Source organism: Typopeltis vanoorti, chromosome 20 (assembly GCF_054136105.1).
Source record: "Typopeltis vanoorti isolate ZY-2024b chromosome 20, IOZ_Tvanoo_1.0, whole genome shotgun sequence".
Classification (NCBI taxonomy): Eukaryota; Metazoa; Arthropoda; class Arachnida; order Uropygi; family Thelyphonidae; genus Typopeltis; species Typopeltis vanoorti.
The window spans coordinates 98,178,232-98,205,387 of record NC_143568.1 but is presented as its reverse complement, the minus strand read 5'-3'; the positions used below and the strand labels follow the sequence as shown (position 1 = coordinate 98,205,387).

Genomic DNA, 27,156 nt, shown 5'->3' with positions numbered 1-27,156 from the left:
GAACATGTACATTTAAGTATAACTTTGAAAACAAGATAATACAAATCAGCTTAGTTCAAATATTCATAACAAACATAAAACATTAGGCATCAGACATCCAGCTGTCAATTCTACATTCTTCCGAATAATTAAAAATGGTTCACACAGTTCATTGTTACAGAATCTTACAGTAAATATTCTTAAAGTAGAATTCTCTAATTCTCTCTTAGAGAATTATGAGGCAGTTATCACTTCAAGGGGGAAACACTTTTAAGCTCCATCCTTGGCTATTTTTAGTAGAACACCACAGTTAATGCTAAGATATATCAGGCGGAGCTAACTGTTATTTCTTTACACTGAAATATAAAAAAATGGACTGCTCTTACCTGATTACATTTTTTACACATTGGACTCACTATAGGTACACTTAAAACTGAAGTTAACTATCACTTTGAAGTAACACTATTCAAAAGGAATCTTCGCTATATAACTGAAATATTAAACATAGAGCTTCACAAGTCTCGATGCACTCATTTCAGGTAATCTACTTATTCTTTATTTCCTTCTACGCATTAATTTCAGCTTTGCACTATTCTTCCTCAAAACAATTGGAATTCGACCTAATTTTAGAATTCCATAGAAATATTCCTAATTGCCTATTAATTTCCCGGTCCCTTCTTAATTTATTTATGGCATTTCCAAATTCCCTTTACTGCCACCCGTTACTTCACTCCGTGCTGTCCTGAATGCTTCTCCCCTGTTTACCTTCGTTTTCCAATAAAATACCTTCATTCTTCCTGCCAAAATCCGGTTCTAGCCAGTCCAGTTCATATCAATTCCTTCTCCCTTCGAATACTGTAGCTCACGCTCCACCACGCGCTATCTAAAATTAACTCCGTTTCCTTGACAATGACCAATCAAATCTCATTACAGAATTTCTTAAATTTACTTTCACTTTCATTTACAATAAATAAAATGCACATATTACAGTCCACTTAGGATACATTTACAAATTATATAATGAATTTATAGAAGAATAAATAACTAAAAAAAATTACAATTATTATTTCAATAAAAAAAATAACAAGTATTTAAATTAGAATTTACTTAAGAGTAAAATTAGCTCAGGATATGCAATTTATGTTAAATCATGAATGAAATATTAATAATCATAAACTTGTCCATTCACAATTTAACACTATTATCACTAGTTTCTTCATGTAGACTATATCTTCAAAATACCTTTTATTTATATCTTCTTTCCCCTAATTTAGCATTCAAGTCTCCTAATACAATTATAGCATCATTTTTTGATATGCGTTCACATGTTTTTTTTTGTAAATCATCATAAAATTGTTCAATAACGTTTTCATCAGCATTCTTAATCGGAGCATAAATATTTATAAATGTAATGTTATGAAATGTAATACTCTCTCATTTATTGGTGTAAATCCTAATATTGATTTATAGACCTTTTTTGTTGTAATATAACCAACTTCATGTTCTCCTTGTTTTATAGGACCACTAAACTGTAACTTATATTCTTTTTTATTAATTACTACCTGTCCTTTCCATCTTGTTTCCTGTAAGGATGTGATGTCCATACCGTATTTCAATAATTCTTCTGCTACATCTTGCATTTTACCAGCTTGTAATAACGTGTGACAGTCTATGGTCTGAATTTCATAATATTTCTCATTAACCTTCTCCTTTACATACATTGTTTCCATAGAGTCAATCCGGTTTCATATTGTTTAGCCTTTTCAACAAAATGTTTTTTTTCTAGGGATGTGTTGTTAGCCCATTGCCAAACCCTTCTCGTTTATCTGGGCTTGGGACTGGCAACAGTATCGATGAGCTACTCAATCCACCCATTGAATATTGCAGGCAGAGTTAAGCCAAAAGACTAACATTATTAAAATGCCATTAGTGGGAACAAGACTCAGAAGGGATGCCAATGTTGAAGTAATGCAAGTCATATAGTTACCATATACACATAGTTAAAAGATGTATCACCTTATTATTAAAATACCCTGGAATCCCAATCTCTGTGAATATACATCTGAGGTAATTGTATGTTTCCACTTGTTATATGTTATGACCTAACACTTCTAGTTTGCTTTTTTATTGTACTTCCTTTATTTATTATCATGTGTTTGTCTTTTTAAGGTTTAATTCTATTTCATACTCCTTTCCATTTTGGATTATCTTGAGCATAGTTTATCAGCAGCTAACGTGAAAAAAAAAACGTGATCTATTTTTCAATTTTGATTATTGTGAAAATTCAAACTGAAGGAGTAATAAACCATGTTGTTTTTGTTTCAAAAATAAGATAATTTATTAAGTTTTGTATGTCTAAATCTTTGCCTGGGGAATGAAAGTTTTGAAGTCTTTTCTATCCTTTGTATTTCATAGCTTATTAGCTTATGTCAGATAGTTACAGATTATAAAATCATTTCCTTGCTCTAGAGAACAAACATGGTACTTTCTCAAGCCACTTCAGGTCTCCAATAAGCAGGATGGTGGTCTCACATCAGGCTGTCACATTGCAATTCAAATGTACAGTTAGTTGGTTGGAGAGCAGGGATGCCATTCACTCAACCAAGAAGACCAGCATTAAATTATATTATTATTATTTCATGACACTCCAAGGAGTCCGAAGACTCATCGAGGGAGGACACATACTCTACAACTCTCCATCTCCATCTACACCAACAGCATCTACTGCCCACTACCACCACTAGTATTTTTTTGTCTGTAAATTGGGTGTATCCTGAAGGTCGATTTGTCTGTATATGGGATGAAAAACCCGAGTTTCTGGGAGAGAAAACCTTGCTGCCACCATATGAGATTAGTTAACTCACCTTCAGTTGAAAAAACTCCCATATAAAAATTCCTCTCATCACAATGAGAATCAAATTTTGACCTTTTCCAATCGAAGGGCACAACATACTGTCATTCTTCCAATTGTGCTATGGAGGCATTTAATATATAAAGTATATAAAATATTAAATTATATAATATGGACATTTTTATGCATTCATGTTGTTTATGTGTTCATGTTTCTTGTTTTGATCTCAGTAAAGGCATATTATAAAAGTATGCATTTTGATACATAGGATGAGATCTGGTCTGTTTGGAAGAAGAAATAATAAAAGTGCCATTGTAAATGGATATGAATGTAAAGTAAGTACTCTTTACTGTGATTTTGCTAAAGATATAATGATTACTGTTTTATTTAAAGAAAAATTTATATATACAACAGTACATGTCTCTTCAATGATTATTAAAAAGACTTATATAGATAAAACAAATTTTATTTAATGTTCATCCTGAAGACGGACAAATTAGATGAGAACCACTCAACTGGCAGATATTAAAAATTGTGCTTACTTATTTCTAATTTGCTTCTGAAATTCAATGCGACTGGTGCATTCCACAACATGTTAAAGTTGATAAGAAATTATATTTTTGTTTTCACCATATTATGCCCAAGCATATGCATGGATATAATACATATTTTGGTTTATAATATAGTACATTTATAAAAATACATAAGTGTGTTTTAAAAGCACTTGTATAACAGGTTTTTATTTGCATTTATAACATGTAACACAAAAACTCTTGAATAATATAATTACTGAGATAACAGCCAACAGGCTTCACTTTGGCGAAGTAAAATTATTTAAATTAAGTGGATATTGAATCCCACATTATTTCTTAGCCGAATAAGAAAATCAAAGATAGGAAATCTAATGTAAGAGTTTCATGCCAAATATAGAAACTATAAAAGTTTGGCAAGTCCAAGCATAAGGCAACACGTGGTACAGGTGGAATAAGTGCCGATCACTGTCCTTAGTATTTTCCCATAATGTAAAACACAACTCCTAGGAGATGTATGCTGTTATACGTTATGAGAGAAGGTCACTACCCATACCGGTTTCGATCTTTTTTTGAGGTCTCATCAGTGAGTAGGTAGACCCAAGAGAATACTGAGGTTTCAGTAGTGCAGAGCTTATTTCTTTACTGTACAAGTTTTCAAAAGGCGCATTAATACAATTAGATAAGCGCCAACAGGCTTCACTTTGGCAAAGTAAAATTACTCAAATTAAGTGGATATTGAATCCCATATTATTTCTTAGCCAAATAAGAAACTCAAAGATAGGAAATCTAATCTAAGAGTTTCATGCCAAATATAGATAATTTTACTTCACCGAAGTGAAGCCTGTTGGCTCTTATCTCAGTAATTGTATTAGTGCAGCTTTTGAAAACTCGTACAGTAAAGAAATAAGCTCTGCACTACTGAAACCTCAGTATTCACTTGGGTCTACCTACTCACAGATGAGACCTCAAAAAAGGTCGAAACTGGTCTGGGTAGTGACCTTTTCTCATAATGTATAAAGCATACATCTCCTAGGAGTTGTGTTTTACATTATGGGAAAATACTAAGGACAGTGAATGACACTTACTCCACCTTTACTGCAAGTTGCCCTAGCATGTACCATGTGTTGGCTTATGTTTGGCCGAACTTTAAAAAAATGTCTATATTCGGCATGAAACTCTTTGATTAGATTTCCTATCTTTGAGTTTCTTATTTGGCTACGAAATAATGTGGTATTCAATATCCACTTAATTTGAATAGTCGAATAATACTTTATTTACAAATATTTCAGCTTGAAACTAACATGCCATCATTATTATCATCATAGGTTAAAAATGGTCACACAAGGTAGCATGGTCAACAATGAATTGTTTGAAACAATATTTGTCATATGTACTTACACTAGTTTCCATAAATTAAGGATCAAAGAGAAAAATCATGATAACTAAAAAACTGTATGATAAATTTGTATGCAGTTTGGTGAAAAGGAGTATGAGATGAGACTTGAAAGAAACACCCACAAAAAATTATAAGTGAATAATTTAATGCAGTAACAAATGGGTACATGAAGACATTGGTCAGAAACAAGAAGTCAAATGAAATTATCAAAATACCTTAGTAAGAAATGTGGTCACCCCCCCACAGCAATTCATCACTCACAACAATGTTCCATACTGTTTATAAAGGTGTCCAGGAGCTTGGTTGGTAATAGCAACCATTGCTCCTGTAAATCTCTCCTAAGTCCCTCAAGGTTTTGCAGAGGTGGGGGTTAGAACAGCAATTCATCATCTACCTAGAACATTCTAGACATACACACAATAGGATTTAGGTTAGGAAACCTGGCTGGCTAGTCCATACATACAATACTCCCTTTTTGAAGATATTGGTCCACAAGTATTGCTCAGTGCAGAAATGCATTATTATCTTGTAGGGCTTTGTCTCTATGACTTTGTCTCTATGAGTTGAAACATTCATGGTTTGGTAGGAAGCATATACAGGTCAGTGTGTCCACCCGAGATGCCTCCCCAAACCATCAAACTGCCTCCTCCATAAATGCCCTAAATAAACCTATTTCTAGGATCTTAAAGAAATATCACCTAATACCAACATTCTTTCCTCTTAATACTCTCATCTTGGCTGTCTTCCTCCAAGGATTTCTCCAATGGATTGTTCAGTTATATATATATATATATATATATATATATATATATATATATATAAAATAAAATCTATCACTCCCACACATAAGAGGCTACAACTCCTATAGCAAATATATTAGCAAATAAATGTCCTATGTTGGCTAGGATGAAGAGAAAAGTAATCTTTTGATTACTGAAAAAAAGAGCCAACAGGCTTCGCTTCGGCAAAGTAAACTTATTCAAAATTAAGTGGATATTGAATACCACATTATTTCTTAGCCGAATAAGAAACTCAAAGATAGGAAATCTAATCTAACAGTTTCATGCCGAATATAGAAAACTATATAAAGTTCGGCGAGTCCAAGCATAAGCCAACACCTGGTAGTGCAATGCTAGGGCAACTCGTAGTAAAGGTGAAGCAAGCTTTGATCACTGTTCTTAGTATTTTCCCATAATGTAAAACACAACTCCTAGGAGATGTATTATTGTTCTACATTATGAGAGAAGGTCACTTCCCAGACTGGTTTTGAGCTTTTTTGAGGTCTCATCAGTGAGTAGGTAGACCTAGATGTAATACTAAGGTTACAATAGTCAGAGCTTATTTCTTTACTGTACAAGTTGTCAAAAGGTGCACAAATACAATTACTGAAAAAAGAGCCAACAGGCTTCACTTTGGTGAAGTAAACTTATTCAAAATTAAGTGGATATTGATTACCCCCTAGGAGTGGTGTTTTACATTATGAGAAAATATTAAGAACAGTGATCGAAGCTTGCTCCACCTTTACTACGAGTTGTCCTAGCATTGCACTACCAGGTATTTGCTTATGCTTGGACTCGTCAAACTTTATATAGTTTTCTATATTCAGCATGAAACTGTTAGATTAGATTTCCTATCTTTGAGTTTCTTATTCGGCTAAGAAATAATGTGGTATTTAATATCTTAATTTTGAATAAGTTTACTTTGCCAAAGTGAAGCCTGTTGGCTCTTTTTTCAATAATTGTATTTGTGCACCTTTTGACAACTCGTACAGTAAAGAAATGAGCTCTGACTATTGTAACCTTAGTATTACATCTAGGTCTACCTACTCACTGATGAGACCTCAAAAAAGGTTGAAACCGGTCTGGGTAGTGACCTTCTCTCATAATGTAGAACAGTAATACATCTCCTAGGAGTTGTGTTTTACATTATGGGAAAATACTAAGAACAGTGATCGAAGCTTGCTCCACCTTTACTACGAGTTGTCCTAGCATTGCACTACCAGGTGTTGGCTTATGCTTGGACTCGCCGAATTTTATATAGTTTTCTATATTCGGCATGAAACCCTTAGATTAGATTTCCTATCTTTGAGTTTCTTATTCAGCTAAGAAATAATGTTGTATTCAATATCCATTTAATTTTGAATAAGCAATTTTTTGATATTCTTAAAATCCTAGAGATTGTAGTCCTTTAGAAATTCCTAATGGGATGGCTGTTCTACACAACAGAAATAGATGAAATAAATGGTGACTAGGAGTAATCGATTCACTAGGTCTGGAGTATAAAAGGATGCTGGGCAGCTGTTGCTTGCATTTCTCTAGGTTTGGTAGAAATGGATGCATAATAGATTTTAGTATGGCTGAACTGAATAGAACCTATGGAAATATCTGTAGAGAGAGAGAGATAATGCAGAAACTGATCTTTTATGAGACGGTGGCTGAAGAGAGTTTGTCAGCGAGAGAGGGTGTGGGTCTTAGGTGCATAACCCAAATGTGATAGCAGTTTTCCAAGTTATAAGAAAAAGGGTGCCGAGTTCTGGACTCTGAAGATGCTATAGAAATAATGTGATTAAGCCAGGAAAGAAAAGTAAGAGTCAATCAGAGAAGAGGGATTTTGTCTTGGCTGTGAAGTTGAACTTTATCAAAAGTAAATGGAAAATAACGGAGGCCTTTTTTGTGTGAGAAAACTGTCAAAACTGTGTTTTGGAAGTTGAAGGTGCATGCGGGTGAGGATATGAGCATTTAGGGCACTTATCATAGATTTTGAAGCTTGAGATATTTGGGCATTGCAAGTTATCACATGAGTATGATGAGTGGAAAATACTATTATCAGCAAATCTGTTGATTTGGGTTTGAGGTCAGTGAGAGCAGATCATTTATATACACACACACACACACACACACATATATAAGGAAGAGAATGGGTGAAATAAACAGTCACGAGGAACACATGTAATAACAAGAAAATGTGAAGAGAGAAAATTGCAATCCATTTACAGAGGAAGGAAGGCAGACTATAAAATGGCAGCTGAGAAGTGCTCAATGCCAGATCTTATTAAATGCCTTGGAAATGTCAAGTGCAACAGTATGTTTCTCCACATGGCATGTGTACAGAAGTAGGCAATGTGGGCCAAGGAGATCTACTGTGGATCTTGATTGGCAAAATTCATACTGATGGTCATTGATTATTTTGATAGTTTCCAGTTGTCAAATAGGTTGGTTGTTGATGACCCTCTTGATTGCTTTGGACAGTACTGAGGTGAGAGCAATAGGTTGATAGTTACTTTATTTTTTGCCTTATAAGACACTTTTTTGTACCTAAAATTTATCTGAAAATTAGGATACATCCTATAAGCTGAATACATCTTAACACCAATGTGTTTTTTAATGTATGTGCAGTTACAGTGCATCATCACTTGTCTGTAATGTGTGATCAGTTTGAATAGTTGTATGGTCACTAATGGTCATGCATTTAGTAATCAATACATTATTATATTTACATTTTTTTATAACTCAAGGATTCTACAAAGTACAGATATAGCTGTATGATTGCATTTAAGTGTAGTGTGATTGAGTAATGCAAAAAATAATGGCAATAAGGCCCAAAGTGTCACTTTGGGCCTTATTGCCCCAAGTTTGTACCATTTTTTCTGTTTCCTAAAGAAAAAATGGTACATACTTGGAGGAAACAAGAGCAGCAATTAATAGAAGCAAATTCTAAAAAACACAATCTCCACAGAAGGCAAAAAAACTTGGATAATGGATCAAAGAAGATTGGGTTGTGTGTATCGATAAAAATGATTATTCAATGAACAAAATTATTGGCAACAAAGAAATATCATTGATTTTACAGGGTTGCCATCATGGTGCTTTAGATTTATGAAGAGAAATGATTTATGCATGCCTGCAAAAATGAAAATATCACAAAAATGGCAGATGAATTTGAAAATAAAATTATTGAGTTTCACAGATTTATCATAAATGCTAGGAAACAAGGCAGTTTTGAACTTTCACAGATAGCTAATATGGATGAAGTGCCTCTGACTTTGATGTACCCTCGAACAAGACTGTTGACGCCAAAGGTAAAAAAATATATTATTATTGAAACTTCTAGTCATGAAAAAACTCACTATACTGTTGTTTTGTCGGGATATGCAGATGGAACAAAATTTCCAGCTTTTTAAATTTTTTAAAAGAAAAATAAGGTCCATAAAAACTTCCCAAAGGAGTTTACATTCATAAAAAAAAAAAACAGCTAATGCCTTTTTGTTCCCATACAGTTAGTAGGCAAGGCCGTTTTTTAGCCCTATCTAACTTTTTAAGACTGAGTGGACAGTTCAATCTCCACTGGTAGCTAATCAGAGATAGCTGGCCCAAGGCTATCACCAATTAATTGGCACACAGTGAAGAAGGCAGCTAGTAAGTGCCATCATCTGGTGGTCCCTAACACAATATATTTAATGTCTGAAAATAGTGTGGGTTCGATGGTTGATTTTCTTGAGTTTACAGGACGAAAAACCCGAGTTTCTGGGAGGACAAGCCCGCTAGCCCATGCCAGAGATTGACTAACTCTGGAACCGGTCGAGAAAAGGCTTAGAAAAAGTTCCTCTAGTCGGCGACTAGATTTGAATGCCTTTCGTAGGTCAAGCGCTGTAGAGTGCAAACGGCACTTCTACTGAGATACACAGGCTCGTTTCCAAAAAGGATGGACGAATGAAGAAGGGTTTAAGTTATGGATAAAGAAGGTGTGGCCCAGACATCCTGGCAGTTTACATCAGAGCGTAGGATCAGTTTAGATGCCATAAAACGAAGCTGTTACAAATGATCTTTGAAAAATGAACACAAAAATAGCTGTAATCCCAGGAGTACTCACCTCCATGCTTCAACCTTTAGATGTATCAATAAACAAACCATTTAAAGCATTTATGAGGGAAAAAATGGGTCAGTTGGATGCAATCTCCAAATTCTGAGAAAACATCTACAGGAAGGAGAAAGAAGGCCTTAATTTCGCAGGTGTGTGAATAGGTAAAGAGTTCATGAAATGAAATGAGACCAGAAATTATTATAAATCTTTTCAGAAGTGTGGCATTAGTAATTCTCTTCACGGTACAGAGGATGACTTCGTTTCTAATGAAGAATCAAGTTCTCAGAAAATTTTGAGAGTGAAGATGAAGATGGATAAAGATTTGAAAATAAATTAATGAAATTTATAAAAATTATTTTGTTTATACGAGGGCTGTTCAATAAGTAATAAGACTAATTTTACTGTCACGAAACCACTCATCACAATATTAATTTCTGTGAAATAAAGAAATGTTGGTGTCTATATTAACAAAAGAGGTTGATAGATGGCGTATATGGACTGATGTGCCAGAGTGTCACGTGACTAAACACAAGCTTGTTTCGGCGCGCCTACGAGTTGCGACCAGTTGTCGAAATGGAAGCGTCCTTGGAATAGCATTATGTGATTAAATTTTGTGTGCATTTGCAAAAATCGGCATCGGACACTTTTAACATGATACGCGAAGCTTTCCACGATGAAGCAATGTCGAGGGCAAGTGTTTTTCACTGGCATAAAGCTTTTAAGGAAGGAAGGTAAAATGTGGACAATCTTGAACATGAAGGAAGACCTTCAACGTCCATCACAGAGATAATGATTAACACAGCAGCGATTATCATCAAGGAGGATCGCAGAATTACAGTACGCCAGCTACACGTTATCCTGAATATTTCTGTGGGAAGTGTAATGTTCACTCAATCATGGCTGAACATTTGGGTCTGAAACGTGTTTGCGCCCGATGGATTCCCAAACTCTTGACACTGGAGCAAACGCAGCATCGAGTGGATGTGTGCACAGAATGGAAAGAAAGACTGGAACAAGAAGGTGACAACTTCTTAAAATGCATCATTACAGCAAATGAAGCTTGGTTGTATCACTATGACCCTACAATGAAACAACAAAGCAGTGAATGGAAGCATCCGTCTTCGCCTACCCCCAAGAAAGCAAAAACTGTAAAATCGGCTGATAAAGTTATGATCATAATGTTTTTTGACTATGAAGGCATTGTTTACCAACACGCTGTAGAACCTGGGAATACTGTAAACGGCTCATACTATGCGGATGTTTTGCGGACAATGGTACAGCACGTCAAAAGGAAGCGTCCATTGCTGAAGAATGGCTTCTTATTGCACCACGATAATGCAGAGCCACATATTGCTGGTGGTGTAGTGGACATTTTGCAGAAGAACAACATAGATATCCTACCACACCCTCCATACAGTCCTGATCTTGCACCATGCGATTTCCTCAGCTCAAGAAACCACTAAGAGGCCGCCATTTTGAAAGCAACAAAGCATGTGTAAAAGCTGTGGAGGTGGTTTTTGAAAGAACTCTCAAAAAACGGACTTTCACATGTGTTTAAGAAGTGGACGCAACATTGGGACAAATGCAGAGTATCTCACGATAGTTACTTCGAAAAACACCATATAAATGATGACGATTAAAGGTAATCTGTTTTCTGTATAAATATAGTCTTATAACTTATTGAATTATTTATATATTGAATTATATTATTTATATATATTGAATTATATATATATATTATATGTAAGATTTTTTAATGATTTGATGTATTTTTTAAGAATAATAGACAATACATGTACTAAAATTTAAAATAAAAATAATATTTACATGAAAAATTAGATGCATAATTCATGCTTTTTATACTGCAAAGAATATTTTTTTTCCTCAAAAATTTGACATGAAAAATGTGATATGTCCAATACAGCAGTGTGTCCTATAAGACGAAAATTTGGTAGATGGTTGGATACTTATGAGTTTTTAAATTGGCTGTGTATGGGAACTTACTTTCATGCTGTAGAATTGATGCTATCTGAGTATAATACAGTGTATAGATGTTAAAGAACAGATTCAGGAACATATCACCTGAGTACACAATGGGTGGGATTCCATCAGGACCAGAAGCCTTTTTAGTATTTAGGGTGTTCAAGATTTTTTTGGTAAAAGGTTATAGGAACTATGTTTTGTCAATTTTTGGTGATTTGCTTTCATCATCTATGTAGGAGTTGGTTGAGAAGAATGATGTGATGATACTATTTGGATGAGAAAGAGAAGCACTGATGGACAAAAGTTACACCCAACGGCTTTTGCAGGGAACCAGAAGGCATGATTGCCATAACCACAGGTGGAAAGTTTTCTACATTTAGCTGTATCAGAATTCGACTTAGCCCTTTTAATGATATTTTTGCACATGTTGCTAGCTGAGCATAGACTGTGAATGCAGTTGAAATTTTGTTTCAGGCCACTTTAAATATTCTACTATATATTTTGTATGTATTCAGTAAACTAATACCTGTGTAATTATCAGGTTTTGTTTAATCTCCCTTTTTAAAATATAGGTATTACTATATGTGTATTCCATTCTATTGGTATTTGTTTATTTATATATATTTATTTAAAAATTTTAATAATCTCTGATGAAATTTTTTTTCCAGCAAATTAAACAGTCCGGATTTTATCCCATCTTCTCCTGCTGCTTTATGTTTTCTTTTTTACTTTGGTTGTCCTTTATTTGTTTTAAATTGTTATTTATAACAAATATTGCTGTTAAGTAATTTGGATTGTATGAAATCAGGCATTGAGGATAAGAAGTCAAAGAGGTTAAATGATTTTCAGAATTGAGGGAATGGTAGAGTGAGAAGTTCAAGGAGGACAGATTCAAGATTTGGCATCTCTTGGCAAGGAATGTTGAATATCACAAAAGCATAAATATCTCCATTAAGGTGGAAAGAATCGTATAGGGCAGGCCTGCACAACTTGATTGTCTTTGAGGGCCAAACCCAACTTGAACCACCTGACCAAGGGCCAGATCACTTCGGACCTAGAATTTTAGACTAGTCCACTGCAGCTAAACTTAAGTAAATTTGTTAGTTGGTCTACAGTAAATACTAATTAATATGCATATTTAAATTTTTTAGAGAGTTACATTAAAATTATAATCAAAATTATTTACAAACAGATATAGCTGCAAAATTTCTCACTAAAAACCACTTAAACACAAAGTTTACTAATAATTTCATTGAGAATATCACTCAGTGAAATATCAGTGGTGTCTTTCTGATAATGAGAATATCACAATGTGACACATTGCATTTCTTTGTTGCCACTATTTTATCAAAGTTGGTGTCTTGTTTGAAGTGGCCGTTCTTAATATGGCCTCTAAATTGATATCACTTAAAGATGAACGCCATTTGGTTTTGTTCAAATTCATGACCGAAAATGTTTGTTCACAAGTATATGTGCTGCCAAACATCTAATTTCATCTAATAAAAATCATCTAATTTCATATTCCCCCGTGTGATTAAATAATTCAATCAGGCAGATGGGCCAAAATAAATAGCATTGCGGGCCGTATGTTGTGCAGGCCTGGTATAGGGTGTAGTTTGCAGAGTTAAGATGGACTGTGGTTGTTGTGGCATAGATTTGGGGTTCAGTCAAAAATAGGTGATTAGGTTTGGATGCCTTCAGATGATAATGCACATCATTTAGGTTGGTGTTTATACCATGGATGTTGGTGAATTGAATGTGAAAGGTGTTTTTTTTTTAATATTTTTATTTTAACTGCATTGACATTTATTTAGGTATACATATTTATTCTGGTATACAAAGGTAAAGAGAAAAACACTGTTGGTTGCTTCATAAGTGAAAATTAATGAAACAGCAACAATCATGCTGAGGGGAGAAAAAACAACTTCATTTTATATTGCAATTTATTTAATAAATCAAAATATTTACAAGTTAATCATTAAAATCTTTGTTATAAAAATACGAATACATCTTTTATCTAATTTATAATTCTGATGATATTATATATTTTAGATTTACACTGCAAGTAACGTAGAACTAGTTACAAAAACAAGAACAGAACATCTCTCGGAAGCGAAAAAGAAAAGATATAAAGCTTCTCGTTCAGCTTTACAGTCTTTTCTGGGAATTATGGAAGTTGATGAGAGGCATACTTCACGAGCTGATTTTCGGGTAAGTTTTTATTAGAAAAACAAAATCAAATGATGTACAAAGAGTGCTTTCCTGACCTTATTTATATGCTAAGAAACAATCACTACATTCATTCTTTGCTACAATTGCAGTTTTTCTGATTTCAGCGGCTCACATTATAGATCTGAATTATTTCCATTTCTGTTCATAACATATGGCATATTATTAAGTCAAAATTATTTAATTAATCTGTTGAATTTCCAGAGATAATTTAAAGACAGTGTAGTAAAAATGAAGCTGAATTTACAAATTAACTTAATACTTTAATTAACTTGCTATAAATTTGATGTTCAGATCCTAAGTTGGTATCATTTCAAATGCACTTTATGCAGCAGCAGATTTGCATCAAGTAGGGACAAAGATTGGTAAACTCTTAATGTAATCGTGACCTCAATGTGAGGAGGAGAAGTAATTCTTGATTAATTAAATTATTCAATTTATTATTATTATTAAGAGAGACCTCCAGGGAGTCAGGGACTCATCAAGGGAGACCACATACTACATGTACCAGCTATCACACTTATTCTTGAATTCATTCACACTGCACTGCTTGCACTCACAACATCCAATGGCAATCCATTCCAATCACATACAACTCTATGAGAGAAAAATCTAGCCCTTACCCCCCCCTCTTAAAAATATTTATATATATATATATATTTAGATATATATTTATATATAATGTTTATATATATTTAGAAAATAAATTACATATATGCAAACACACACATTTGTGCACATTGAGTTTGGTTTCAAGGCTGTGTTGTGAATGGTCTCTTTAGGAATGAGGTGGTCCTTTCTTGATAGCAGTAAATATCATAATCAAACTTTTTAATCAAACTTTATAAAAGGGGTGCTCAAGGGTCAAAGCTATATAACTGAGAGGAGACCTCCACATAGCCTTTAAAGGAATGCGGAGAACCAACCAGAGCTTTTGACCTAATGTCCAGTCCTCACCTTCTCGTGGTGCACCCTGTTGGGTATCTACCTGGATACTGAACGAATGAGGATGGGCTGGCAATTTGGTATTTAGCCGACCAAATTATATTCTTATTGGTTAAACCAAAATACAAAATGATGGTTCAACATCACAAAATTTCATGCCGGCTGGGGCGTCGCCTGGTTAAACAAGGCCCCTGTTGTTTTCACCAGGGAACCAGAGTGAACAGCGAAAAGTCAGCTACAGGAGCAAATCTGAAAACACACCCTAACTCAACATCACCAGTGTTTAAGATCGGTACTATCAACATAAGAAGCCTGAATGGCAAAGAAATGGAGCTAGCTGAGGAATTAGATATGTACCAGATCGACATAATAGAGGTGACTGAAACAAAAAACACAAAAACTGGTGAGATCTTTCTGAGCAATAAATGCAAAATGTTATATTCAGGCAATAACAATCAAGGGAAAGAAGGAGTAGCCATAGTATTCAACACTAAATACGAGGCTAATCTTCTTGAATGGCAGGCAGTCTCAATTAGAGTGATGTGGGCAAATATGAGAATGGGGAACTGGACAATGAGGCTTATTTGTGCCTATGGTCCCACAGAAGGTTATACTAAGGTAGAAGTGGAGGAATTTTTTGATGCTTTAGTGAAAGCAACTGACACAATGAAAAAGGATTAGTTGGTCCTTGTTGAGGATCTAAATAGCAGAGTAGGAAATGATTGTCAGACATACAAAAGTATTTTGGGAAAATTTGGAGAAAAGAGCAAAGGCTAATAATAATGGCAAATACCTGTTGGATTTCTGCTCAGGACATGGACTGGTTATTACTAACACCATGTTTCAAACATAAAAATGTTTGAAAATGCAGAAATTCACATGAAGAGAAGAGGCAAGGAATAAGAAAAGTCTCATTGACTATGTTATTATCGATAGTGATGTTTTCTCTCTGGTGCAGGACACGAGTGTACAGAGGATTTGAAATTGGAAGTGATCACTATTTAGTCTTGAGCAGGATAAAATTGAATTTCATATTGAAAAGAATAACATGTAAGAAAGTCTTAAAGCGAATAAAAGTTGAGCAGCTCTCAGATGTGAACTGTAGACTAAAATACAGAAAGATTATTGAAGAAAAAATGAAAGAGTTTGAGAACAGCAACCAAACCTTGGAGATTCAGTGGCAAGCCTTGAAGAAAACACTGATTGATTCAGCCAGAGAGGCATGTAGTGAGGTTGTCTGCAAGGATAGAAAAATCAAAACTCCATGATGGATACAGGAAGTTAAAGAGGCAGTGAAGGAAAAGAAGAAAGCATATCAAAAGTTCCTGGCAAATAAGTCAGCTTGTGCTCTTAGAGAATACAGAGAAAAATGTAAGAAAGCTAAACACAGTGTAAAACTAGCTAAACAAAAGTTATGGGAGGACTTTGGCAAGAACATAGAAAATAAATATCAAGAAGGTGGCAAAATATTCTGGAGGTTGTTGAAGAAGCTTAGAAATGGAGGAAAGAATGCTGTAAAAGGAATTAGAGATGATAAAGGTGACATGAAAACGGGAGAAAAAGATATCCTTGAAGTATGGAGTAATTACTTCGAAAAATTGCTAAATGAAACAAGCAGTGATAACACAGTGGTAAAAAAACACTCAACAGGCATACAGTGAGGAATACATATCCATACTTGAAGTAGAAAAAGAGCACTCTAAAAATATTTAACTCAGTACAAAAAGAGAGCAAGTAGGTTGATTAGAGACCTGTTTCTTATGAATTCACTTTACTTGCTTTCACACAGATATATTTAATTTCTGTTGCTTGTATTTTCTACAAATATTTTCATGGTCATTATTAATCTGAATTGCCATTGATAATTCCCTCACTTTCTTCTAAATCTGTTAAAACACATGTGGCCATTATACAATGTTTCTTTACTTCACCTCCAAATTCACAAAACAAATTTATTTCCTCTTCATTATTTCTTTCTGTTACTATCTTTTGGAAATCTCCCCCTCATATAGTTCCTAGTGTACAATTTGCTGGACTTCAAATCTAATGTTAACAATAAAGACAGAAAGTTTATTCTGAACTTTCTGTCTATCCATGGTAATAATATTGTTCAACATATAGTATAAGTTGAACAATCTTTCCTATAAAATCATAAAAAATAAAATAAAAGTAGGAAATTTCAAGTACAATTTACAGCTCTGTGTCAGCTCTTTCTTGCATGGACAAAGAAGAATAAGCAAATTATGAAAGTAATTTATGTAATGAATTATCAAGTTTTGTTCTCAGTCATCTGGTTCTTCCTCCAAAGACCTTAAAATGAAGAATCACATATTAATACCTTAGAAGTGGAGAAGGATGATGTAGAGAGAATTATTACCATTAAAAACCCTAATTGCTATATCCTTGTATAGCAGCAGTTTTTATATAGCTTATAACAAGCTGTGTAAATGATCAGGAGGCCCAACTACAAAATTTCATTTGCAAGCCTCATCCAATATTTTCATGTTTTGTTATTGTTGATATTATTATTAGCAACCTCCCAAAATCCTCTATTCTGACATTTGATTTACTGCCAATGAGGATAAAGTAATTTAAAAATCTTACAAAAAATAATAAATAAATAAAATGATGATAATAATAATAAATAAATAAAAATAATAGAAGATATGGATTTTGTGTTTGCATTGTTATAGTGTTAAGGACGGTGTAGTTGTGTGCCATACTCTTATTCCCAGATGCAAATGAAAATCATTGATAGTTTTGAGTCAGCTATCTGTGATTGTTGAAGGATAGAGATTGGCTTCCCAGCAGTCTTCAAAATTTATGACTAAATGGCCTAGTCCACTCCCTTTTCGAAAATAAAGGATTGCCTATTTTAGATATATACAGTAATACCTCATGCTAAGCATGTTCAACTTACATGATTTTTTTTTTTTAGAAATTTTTCTTTGCAACAACTTGTGCCAGTTCTGAGTACAATAAATGATTGTTTATGTGAAAATCCTGACAATTTTGGTTTACATTCAATCTTGGTTAAAGTTATTTCTAAGTAATTTCCTTCACTCCCCTCCCCCCAACTTAACAAAATCTTGAATTCTGGTAAACCTTCAAAGAAAAGAAAAAATGATCTCAGAGGAAAAGTTTGCTGTTGTGAGAGAAAATATGAGAGCAAAGGAAAATATGGAAGATATAAAAGTAATGAATGAGCTTAATGAATCATTACTTCATATCATCAGAGACAATTAGAGAATCATGTAAAAATGCCATGTGGATGAATGCAGTTCAGGTTTCCATTTATTTGATCAGCAATTATGGAAAAAATGGGAAGGATTCTAGTTTCATGGATTGAGTACCAAAATAAAGATAGCATTCCCATTTCTATTCAAAAGAAAGCCCAAAAAAGTTATGATTATGAGTCTTTAAAAAGTGATGATCCTGAGGTTTAAATACATAATGCTAGTGCCTGATAGTTCCAGATATTCAAAGACCATCATGGTGTCCATAATGTTAAACTGACAGAAGAAATTGCTGAAATTTCACAGACATATTGAAACCACGAACACTGGTAAATGTTTTAATTTGGACAGAAGTTCTATTTTGGAAAATACATGTCTAACTGAACATTTGTTTCTATTTAAGGAGTGAGAAAGTTTGAATGTTGATAAAGGATGCTCACACATACTATGAAGAACTTTTTATAAGGAGCAATGACGCTGCATGCCACAAACATTAGTTGCTTTTTTAGATGTCTTCATGTCAGTTTAATTTACTGTTTCTTTCTTGTTTACAATTTTTACCACTTCATTTTGCTATTAAATTTTTGCAATTTCATATCAAGTTAAAATTATGCTATAAATTTACTTTTTATGTTTACGACTGAAATAAATTTTTCCTTTATGTACCTCCCCTCCATTTTGGTTCATCTTGAAAATATAACATCTCTAGTCATGCGATGATGTCAGTTATGGAAAATTATAAGCAGCAGGTCAAAAGAGTCACGACAGTTGTATGGAGAGCTAAGTCTGAGTAAGAAAAGAAACTGGCCCTGCAAGCTTAAAGACAATCCCAAATAATTGTATTGTTATAATGCAAGTAAATGTCACTTTCGCACCATCTACTGAATGCAGATGGTGCGAGGGTGACAGATGCAGTAGAGGTTCTTCAACTAATGAGTACTCATTTTTCTTAGAGCCATCAACCTGGTGTAGTCAACATTGCATTCACTGCTACCCCTTCACTGGATGAAGAAACTTAGGTGTATGAGGAGGAAGTATTAGAGCTGTTGCACAAACTGAATAAGAATTAGGGACTAATGGCATATCACCACAGATTCTAAAATAGTATTCAGCTGGCATTCCTTTGACCAGGCTATATAATTAAAGTCTCAGAACAGGGAAGATTCCACAGGAGCAAAAAAAATGTATGGTAAACCCATTGCACAAGGGTGGTGCAAAGACCGATGTGTCCAACTATTGACCAATCGGTATCTCAGGAGTAGTGGTGGTGAAGATTTTGGAAAAGTTGGTTATGGCTCACATTCAGAAATAGGTTGACCGAGAATACCTGCTTTGCAATAAACATTACTTGTTTCTACAAGAATTACTTCTTTACTAAAAGGAAAAGTCATGTATTAGCAACTTGCTCACATTCTATAATAGTGTTATTATTGAGTTAGATAAGTAGACTGTATACATCATGATACTTTTGGATTTTTTTAAGGCTTTTGACAGAATAAGAATGGAAGACTGTTGCATAAATTGGAGAATATGAGATTGGATTATAAAATGTTTGCATGGATAAGAGGATGGCTGACTGATAGATATCAAAAAGTGGTATATGAAGGATGTGAGTTTGCAAGATATAAAGGATTAGTCCTTGATCCATTGCTATTCATTCTGTACATTAATGACATTGTGAAGGATTTGACATATAGCTCTTTGTTGATGATGCAAAGATAGGAAAGTGCTAGTAAATGTAAAGTCATGCACTTCCATGTGATTAGATATCCATTGTCATATTATACTTATGGAATTATGCTAGAAGAAACTGATCAGGAATCTTGAAGTATTAGTATTTAGGGGCTCACGCTCTATTACTCCCACCCCGATCTTATCCCATCAAATCCTTCCCCTTCCCCAAAAATTTTGATTTTCAACCCCCTCCCAAAGTATTCTCTGCCCACCTTTAATAATATATATCATCATCATCATCATCATCATCAAATTCCTGCCATGTACCCTCAAGTGGTGTACAGGATATGACAGTACTATATGAAAAAATTACATCATTACTAACTTCCTATCTACAATTTTCCTCCAAATCAGTCTGTTACTTGTCAAGACTCCAACATTATCAGATCTTATATTTCTATCGTCTAAGGCACTTTGTACCGTATCAATCCACCTATATCTTGGTCTTCCTCTGGGTCGTTTTCCTGCCAACCTGGCAGAGAACACTTGTTTTGCTAATCTTTCCTCTCCCATTCTATTTAAGTGACCATACCATCTGAGATTAGCTCTGCTAACGCATTCCTGGATGCTGACAATGTCAAGTTCTTTCCTAATATCCTCATTTTTAACATGATATTGCCATTGATGCCATCTGTTCACGCCTCTAATCTTTCTCAGGACTCTCATATCTGCGGTCTCTAGTCTTTGGTCAAGTGTTTTACTTCTGACCCAGCTCTCAGATCCATAAGATAAGATTGGTTTGAACACAGTCTTGTATACAGCTAATTTAGTGTTCCGACTAATTTCTTTCTTATTCCATATGAATTTATTCAATTGACTTCCCACGATACCAGCTTTGCTGATTCTGTTGTCTATTTCTATATTTAGTTTACCATCTTCAGTAAAAATTGTGCCTAAGTAGCTGAAATGTTTTACTTGTTCCACAGGTTCTCCATTCACAACACAGTTGACATTTTCAATGATTCTGCCTATTTTCATTGTCTTTGTCTTTTTATTACTAACCTTCATACCATATCTATTACAACAGCTATTCAATTTAGTCAGAGAATCTTGCAGACTTGTAGCGGATTTATTTAGAAGTATAACATCATCCGCATAAAGCAAAGAGCTGACATTAACATCTCCAATTTTGATATCAGGTTTAATACCACATTCCTTCATAATGTGATCCATATAGATAATGAATAACAGAGGGGATAATGTACATCCTTGTCTCACACCAGATTTAACATTAAACCATCTTCCTGTACTTCCTTCAATTCTAACTGCTGACTCACAACTCAAATAAAGACTAAGTATTGCTTGATATAATGCTCCATTGACACCATATAACTGCAGCGTATTGAATAGCTTCTCTCTTGGCACCTTGTCATATGCCTTTTCCAAATCGACAAAACTTAAATACAGATCTTTGTTATATTCCCATGCTTTCTCAACTATTTGTCGTAAAGTGAAGATCTGATCCTGAGAGCCTCTATTTGGTCTGAATCCAGCTTGTTCTTCACCAAGCTTTTCTTCCACAATTCTTCTCAACCGTTTCTCAAGTATACTTGCATAGATCTTGCCAGGAACACTCAGTAGGGAAATACCTCTGTAATTCTCACATTCAGTTTTATTTCCCTTTTTATATATGGGTACTATGAGAGCTCTACTCCAATCATCAGGAATTCGTCCCTCTGTCCAGGCTTTCTGAACTATGCAGTGCAGCCACTGTAAGACTCTTATACCACCATACTTCAGCATTTCTGGTCGAATATCATCTACTCCTGCTGCCTTTCCACATTTCAAGCCTTTGATGGCTTTTTCTACTTCAAGTATGGATATGTATTCCTGACTGCATGCCTGGTCAGTGTTTTTTATCACTGTGCTGTCATCACTGCTTGTTTCGTTTAGCAGTTTTTCAAAGTAATTACTCCATACTTCAAGGATATCTTTTTCTCCTGTTTTCATTTCACCTTTATCATCTCTAATTCCTTTTACAGCACTCTTTCCTCCATTCCTAAGCTTCTTCAACAACCTCCAGAATATTTTGCCACCTTCTTGATATTTATTTTCTATATTCTTGCCAAAGTCCTCCCATGACTTTTGTTTAGCTAGTTTTACACACTGTTTAGCTTTCTTACATTTGTCTCTGTATTCTGTAAGAGACAAAGCTGACTTATTTGCCAGGAACTTTTGATATGCTTTCTTCTTTTCCTTCACTGCCTCTTTAACTTCCTGTGTCCACCAGGGAGTTCTGATTTTTTTTATCCTTGCACACAACCTCACCACATGCCTCTCTGGCAGAATCAATCAATGTTTCCTTCAGAGTTTGCCACTGAATCTCCAAGGTTTGATTCCTGTTCTCAAACACTTTCATTTTCTTTTCAATAATATTTCTGTATTTTAGTCTACAGTTCACATCTGAGAGCTGCTCAACTTTTATTCGCTTTAAAACTTTCTTACATGTTATTCTTTTCAATATGAAATTCAATTTTATCCTGCTCATGACTAAATAGTGATCACTTCCAATTTCAAATCCTCTGTACACTCTGGTGTCCTGCACCAGGGAGAAAACATCACTATCAACAATAACATAGTCAATGAGACTTTTCTTATTCCTTGCCTCTTCTCTCCATGTGAATTTGTGCACATTTTTATGTTGGAACATGGTGTTAGTAATAACCAGTCCATGTCCTGAGCAGAAATCCAACAGATATTTGCCATTATTATTAGCTTTGCTCTTCTCTCCAAATTTTCCCAAAATATTTTTGTATGTCTCACAATCATTTCCTACTCTGCTATTTAGATCCCCAACAAGGACCAACTTTTCCTTTTTCATTGTGTCAGTTGCTTTTTCTAAAGCCTCAAAAAATTCCTCCACTTCTACCTTAGTAGAACCTTCTGTGGGACCATAGGCACAAATAAGTCTCATTGTCCAGTTCCCCATTCTCATATTTGCCCACATTACTCTACTTGAGACTGACTGCCATTCAAGAAGATTAGCCTCGTATTTTGTGTTGAATACTATGGCTACTCCTTCTTTTCCTCGATTGTCATTGCCTGAATATAACATTTTGTATTTATGGCTCAGAAAGATCTCACCAGTTTTGGTCTTTTTTGTTTCAGTCACCCCTATTATGTCGATCTGGTACTTATCTAATTCCTCAGCTAGCTCCATTTCTTTGCCATTCAGGCTTCTTACGTTGATAGTACCGATCTTTAACTCTGGTGATGTTGAGTTGGGGTTTGTTTTCAGATTTGTTCCAGTAGCTGACTTTTCGCTGTTCGCCCTGGTTCCCTGGCGAAAACAACGGGGGCCTTGTTTAACCGGGCGACGCCCCAGCCGGCATGATATTTTGTCATGTTGTACCATCATTTTTTATTTTGGTTTAACCAATAAGAATACAATTTGGTCGGCTAAATCCCAAATTGCCAGCCCATCCTCGTTCGTTCAGTATCAAAGTAGATACCCAACAGGGTGCACCACGAGAAGGTGAGGATTGGACATTAGGTCAGAAGCCCTGGTCGGTTCTCCGCATTCCTTTAAAGGCTATGTGGAGGTCTCCTCTCAGTTATACAGCTTTGACCCTTAAGCACCCCAATAATATATATATATATATATATGAACTTTATAATTGTATAGCTTTAGAGTGTCTCAATGTTATTTTCAGTGTCTTTTAATATCTTTCTATGTTCTTAACGCCTGATGAAGTCAATCTCGACGAAACATGTTGCATTTTCAAATAAATCTCATTTTGTTATAATTCTCGGGTTTTAAGTCAGTTAATATTAAAAATGAATATATATATATATAAATGGGTTTTTCAAAAAAGTTCACATACCGCTTTCTTCACCAATAATTCTCCCACATCTCTCTCTACCCTAACATTTTCCAACTCCCCTTCCTTTCAATCATACTTCCTTCCTTTAACTGCATATGAATGTATATTGTCACATGCCAGGATGCCACTGAATAAGAAGACAGCCTGCAGCATCCTACAAAGGTATGTCCGAATTATTTCTCCTATATATTCTTCATATATCTGAAGAATATATAAAACATCAGTAATGCCCTTAAATTTGAGTAAAAAGCCAGTGACATTAGAAAAAGGGGCACTCCTAAACAAAAATAGGCTAAATAGCCATAAAAGTAATAAGTTTTAGTATCCTCTGAATTGCAAGTACAATTCAGAGGATAATTGCAATGCTGAAACAAACTTTGACTTATAAAAATAAGGAAATCACCTTTGCCTCTTTACAAGGCTTTGATAAGACCTCACTTTCACTATTGTTTGCAGGTCTCGTCTCCTGGTTGCTCTGATGATTCAGATACAGTGGAGAAAGTGCAAAGGAAAGTATTAATAATGATATCAGGATTGTGGAATACTGATTATGAAGAGATTGAGGATTTGTACTGCAGACACTAGCAAACAGGAGAAAGAGGGGTGATATGATTGAGAGTTACAAACTTCTGAAAGAGTCATACAGGATTTCAGTAGATGGAATTTTTCATTTTATGGAGAATTTGAAAGGATGAGAGACATCTTTAGAAGTTAAGAATGAATGCTGTCAAGAAGGGAGTGAGAGCTACATTTTTCCCTCATAGTCTGGTGCATGATTTGAATGGATTGCCATTGAATGTTGTGTGTGAAAGTATTGCGAATGAATTCAAGAATAGGTTTGATAGCTGTTGCGAGTAGTATTTGGTCTCCCTTGATGCATTCCTGACTATGGAGGCCTCTTTTAATAGTAATAATAATAATAATAATAATTTTAGTTGAGATCCAAAATACCAAATTTCATTATATTGCATCATTTTAAGGTCGAATTCTTCATTATTATCATTTTAACAATAAAAGTGGTCCAGTTGAGTGACTGCATCAGTTTCACTTTACTGACTCAGTTCTTGGTTATAACTGGACTTGTTTGTATATTCTTAATACCAAATTTCATTAAATTCCAGCCAGTCAGAGTGGAATTATTATTTATATAATTTTGAAATATTTTTCTCATATTTCACATATGCAGATGTTCTATTGAAACAAACAATGAGATGTCTTAACAAATTTTTCTAGGATTTTAAATTTCAGTGAAATTGCCTAGCTAGAGATGAGGAATAAATTGTACAGCGGGACAAAGAACTAAAAGAAATTTAATAGGTACTTACAGATTTTGCAAGAAAGCACCTAAAAAGTTTAGTAGTCCATCAAAGCACTAGGCCAGGTCCTATTATGTAAATAATTTTTGAATGCAAGATAAAAAGTTGCATGCTCAGGGTATCGTTTTCAAGACACTGCTCTAAACTGTTTGCCACACGTTTTATATATATGTATATAGAGAGAGAGTATTTGTCATTTGTTTATCAGTGTATACTATCTTAAGTTTTATATAAAAATCTGTCATCACAGTAAAAATATATTTTATTAAAGGAAAATCGAGGAAATCCATGCCATATTACACCAGAGGAATATTTTGATTCCAGCGTTGATCTAAAAGGAAGGGATATAGGACGTCCTAGAGAAGTAACCACAAAAATTCAGAAATTTAAGGGTACATTATGGTTGTCTGAGAATTATCCCATATCGTTACAAGAACAGGTTAGTTTTGCATGAATTTTTAATTACTTTCTAAAATCATTTTTTTAAAATAAATGAAGCACTTAATAAGATCATTAGCTGAACCAGAAAGTTAAATGGGCTGCTTAAGGGTCAAGCCGTATAACTGAGAGGAAACCTCCACATAGCCTTTAAAGGAATGTGGAGAACCGACCAGGGCTTCTGACCTAATGTCCAATCCTCACCTTCTCATGATGCACTCTGTTAGGTATCTACCTGGATACTGAATGAACGAGGATGGGCTGGAAATTTGGGATTTAGTTGACCAAATTGTATTATTGGCTTGAACCATAATATTAAATGATGGTACAACATGATAGAATTTCAAGCCGGTTTGGGCGTCGCCTGGTTAAACAAGACCCCATTGTTTTCGTCGGAGAACCAGGGCAAACAGTGAAAACTCAGCTACTGGAACAAATCCTAAAACACACCCCAACTCAATATCACCAGAATTGAAGATCGATACTATTAACATAACAAGCCTGAATGGCAAAGAAACGGAGCTATCTGAGAAATTAGATAAGTACCAGATCGACATAATAGGGGTGACTGAAACAAAAAAGACCAAACTGGTGAACTCTTTCTGAGCAATAAATTCAAAATGTTATATTCAGTAAAAGACAATCAAGGAAAAGAAGGAGTAGCCATAGTATTCAACACAAAATACGAGACTAATCTTCTTGAATGGCAGGCAGTCTCAAGTAGAGTGACGTGGGCTAATGTCAGAATGGGGAATTGGACAATGAAACTTATTTGTGCCTATGGTCCCACAGAAGGTTCTCCTAAGGTAGAAGTGGAGGAATATTTTGAGGCTTTAGAGAAAGCAACTGACACAATGAAAAATGAAAAGTCGGTCCTTGTTGGGGATCTAAATAGCAGAGTAGGAAATGATTGTCAGACATACAAAAATATTTTGGGAAAATTTGGAGAAAAGAGCAAAGCTAATAATAATGGCAAATACCTGTTGGATTTCTGCTCAGAACATGGACTGGTTATTATTAACATCATGTTCCAACATAAAAATGTACACAAATTCACATGGAGTGAAGAAGCAAGGAATAAGAAAAGTGTCATTGACTATGTTATTGTTGATAGTGATGTTTTCTCTCTGGTGCAGGACACTAGAGTGTACAGAGGATTTGAAAATTGGAAGTGATAACCATTTAATCTTGAGCAGGATAAAATTGAATTTCATATTGAAAAGAAGAACATGTATGAAAGTTTTAAAACGAATAAAAGTTGAGCAGCTCTCAGATGCGAACTGTAGACTAAAATATACAAACATTATTCAAGGAAAACTGAAAGAGTTTGAAAACAGGAATCAAACCTTGGAGATTCAGTGGCAACCTCTGAAGAAAACATTGATTCTTATTGATTGATAATATTGACTTATTGAAGAAAACATTGATTGATACTTGCAGACAACCACACCACATGGCATGTGGGGAGGTTGTCTGCAAGTATTAAAAAATCAGAACTCCCTGGTGGACACAGGAAGTTAAAGAGGCAGTGAAGGAAAAGAAAAAAGCATATCAAAAATTCCTGGCAAACAAGTCAGCTTGTGCACTTAGAGAATACAGAAACAAATGTAAGAAAGCTAAACACTGTGTAAAACTAGCTAAACAAAAGTCATGGGAAGACTTTGGTAAGAACATAGAAAATAAATACCAAGAAGGTGGTAAGATATTCTGGAGGTAGTTGAAGAAGCTCAGAAATGGAGGAAAAGAGTGCTGTAAAAGGAATTAGAGATGATAAAGGTGATATGAGAACAGGAGAAAAAAAAGATATCCTTGAAGTATGGAGTAATTTCTTC

At 34.6% G+C, this 27,156-nt stretch overlaps 1 protein-coding gene across 1 annotated transcript in view; it reads left to right on the top strand.

The window, feature by feature from the left end:
* LOC150095700 (ankyrin repeat domain-containing protein 13D-like) overlaps nt 1-27,156 on the top strand; it is a 131,825-nt gene that overhangs the window by 81,552 nt on the left and 23,117 nt on the right. The window contains exons 8-10 of the mRNA XM_090409945.1: nt 3,099-3,165; nt 13,655-13,813; nt 25,158-25,325. Coding sequence (XP_090266071.1) covers nt 3,099-3,165; nt 13,655-13,813; nt 25,158-25,325 — 394 coding nt within the window. The remainder of the gene's footprint in view (nt 1-3,098; nt 3,166-13,654; nt 13,814-25,157; nt 25,326-27,156) is intronic.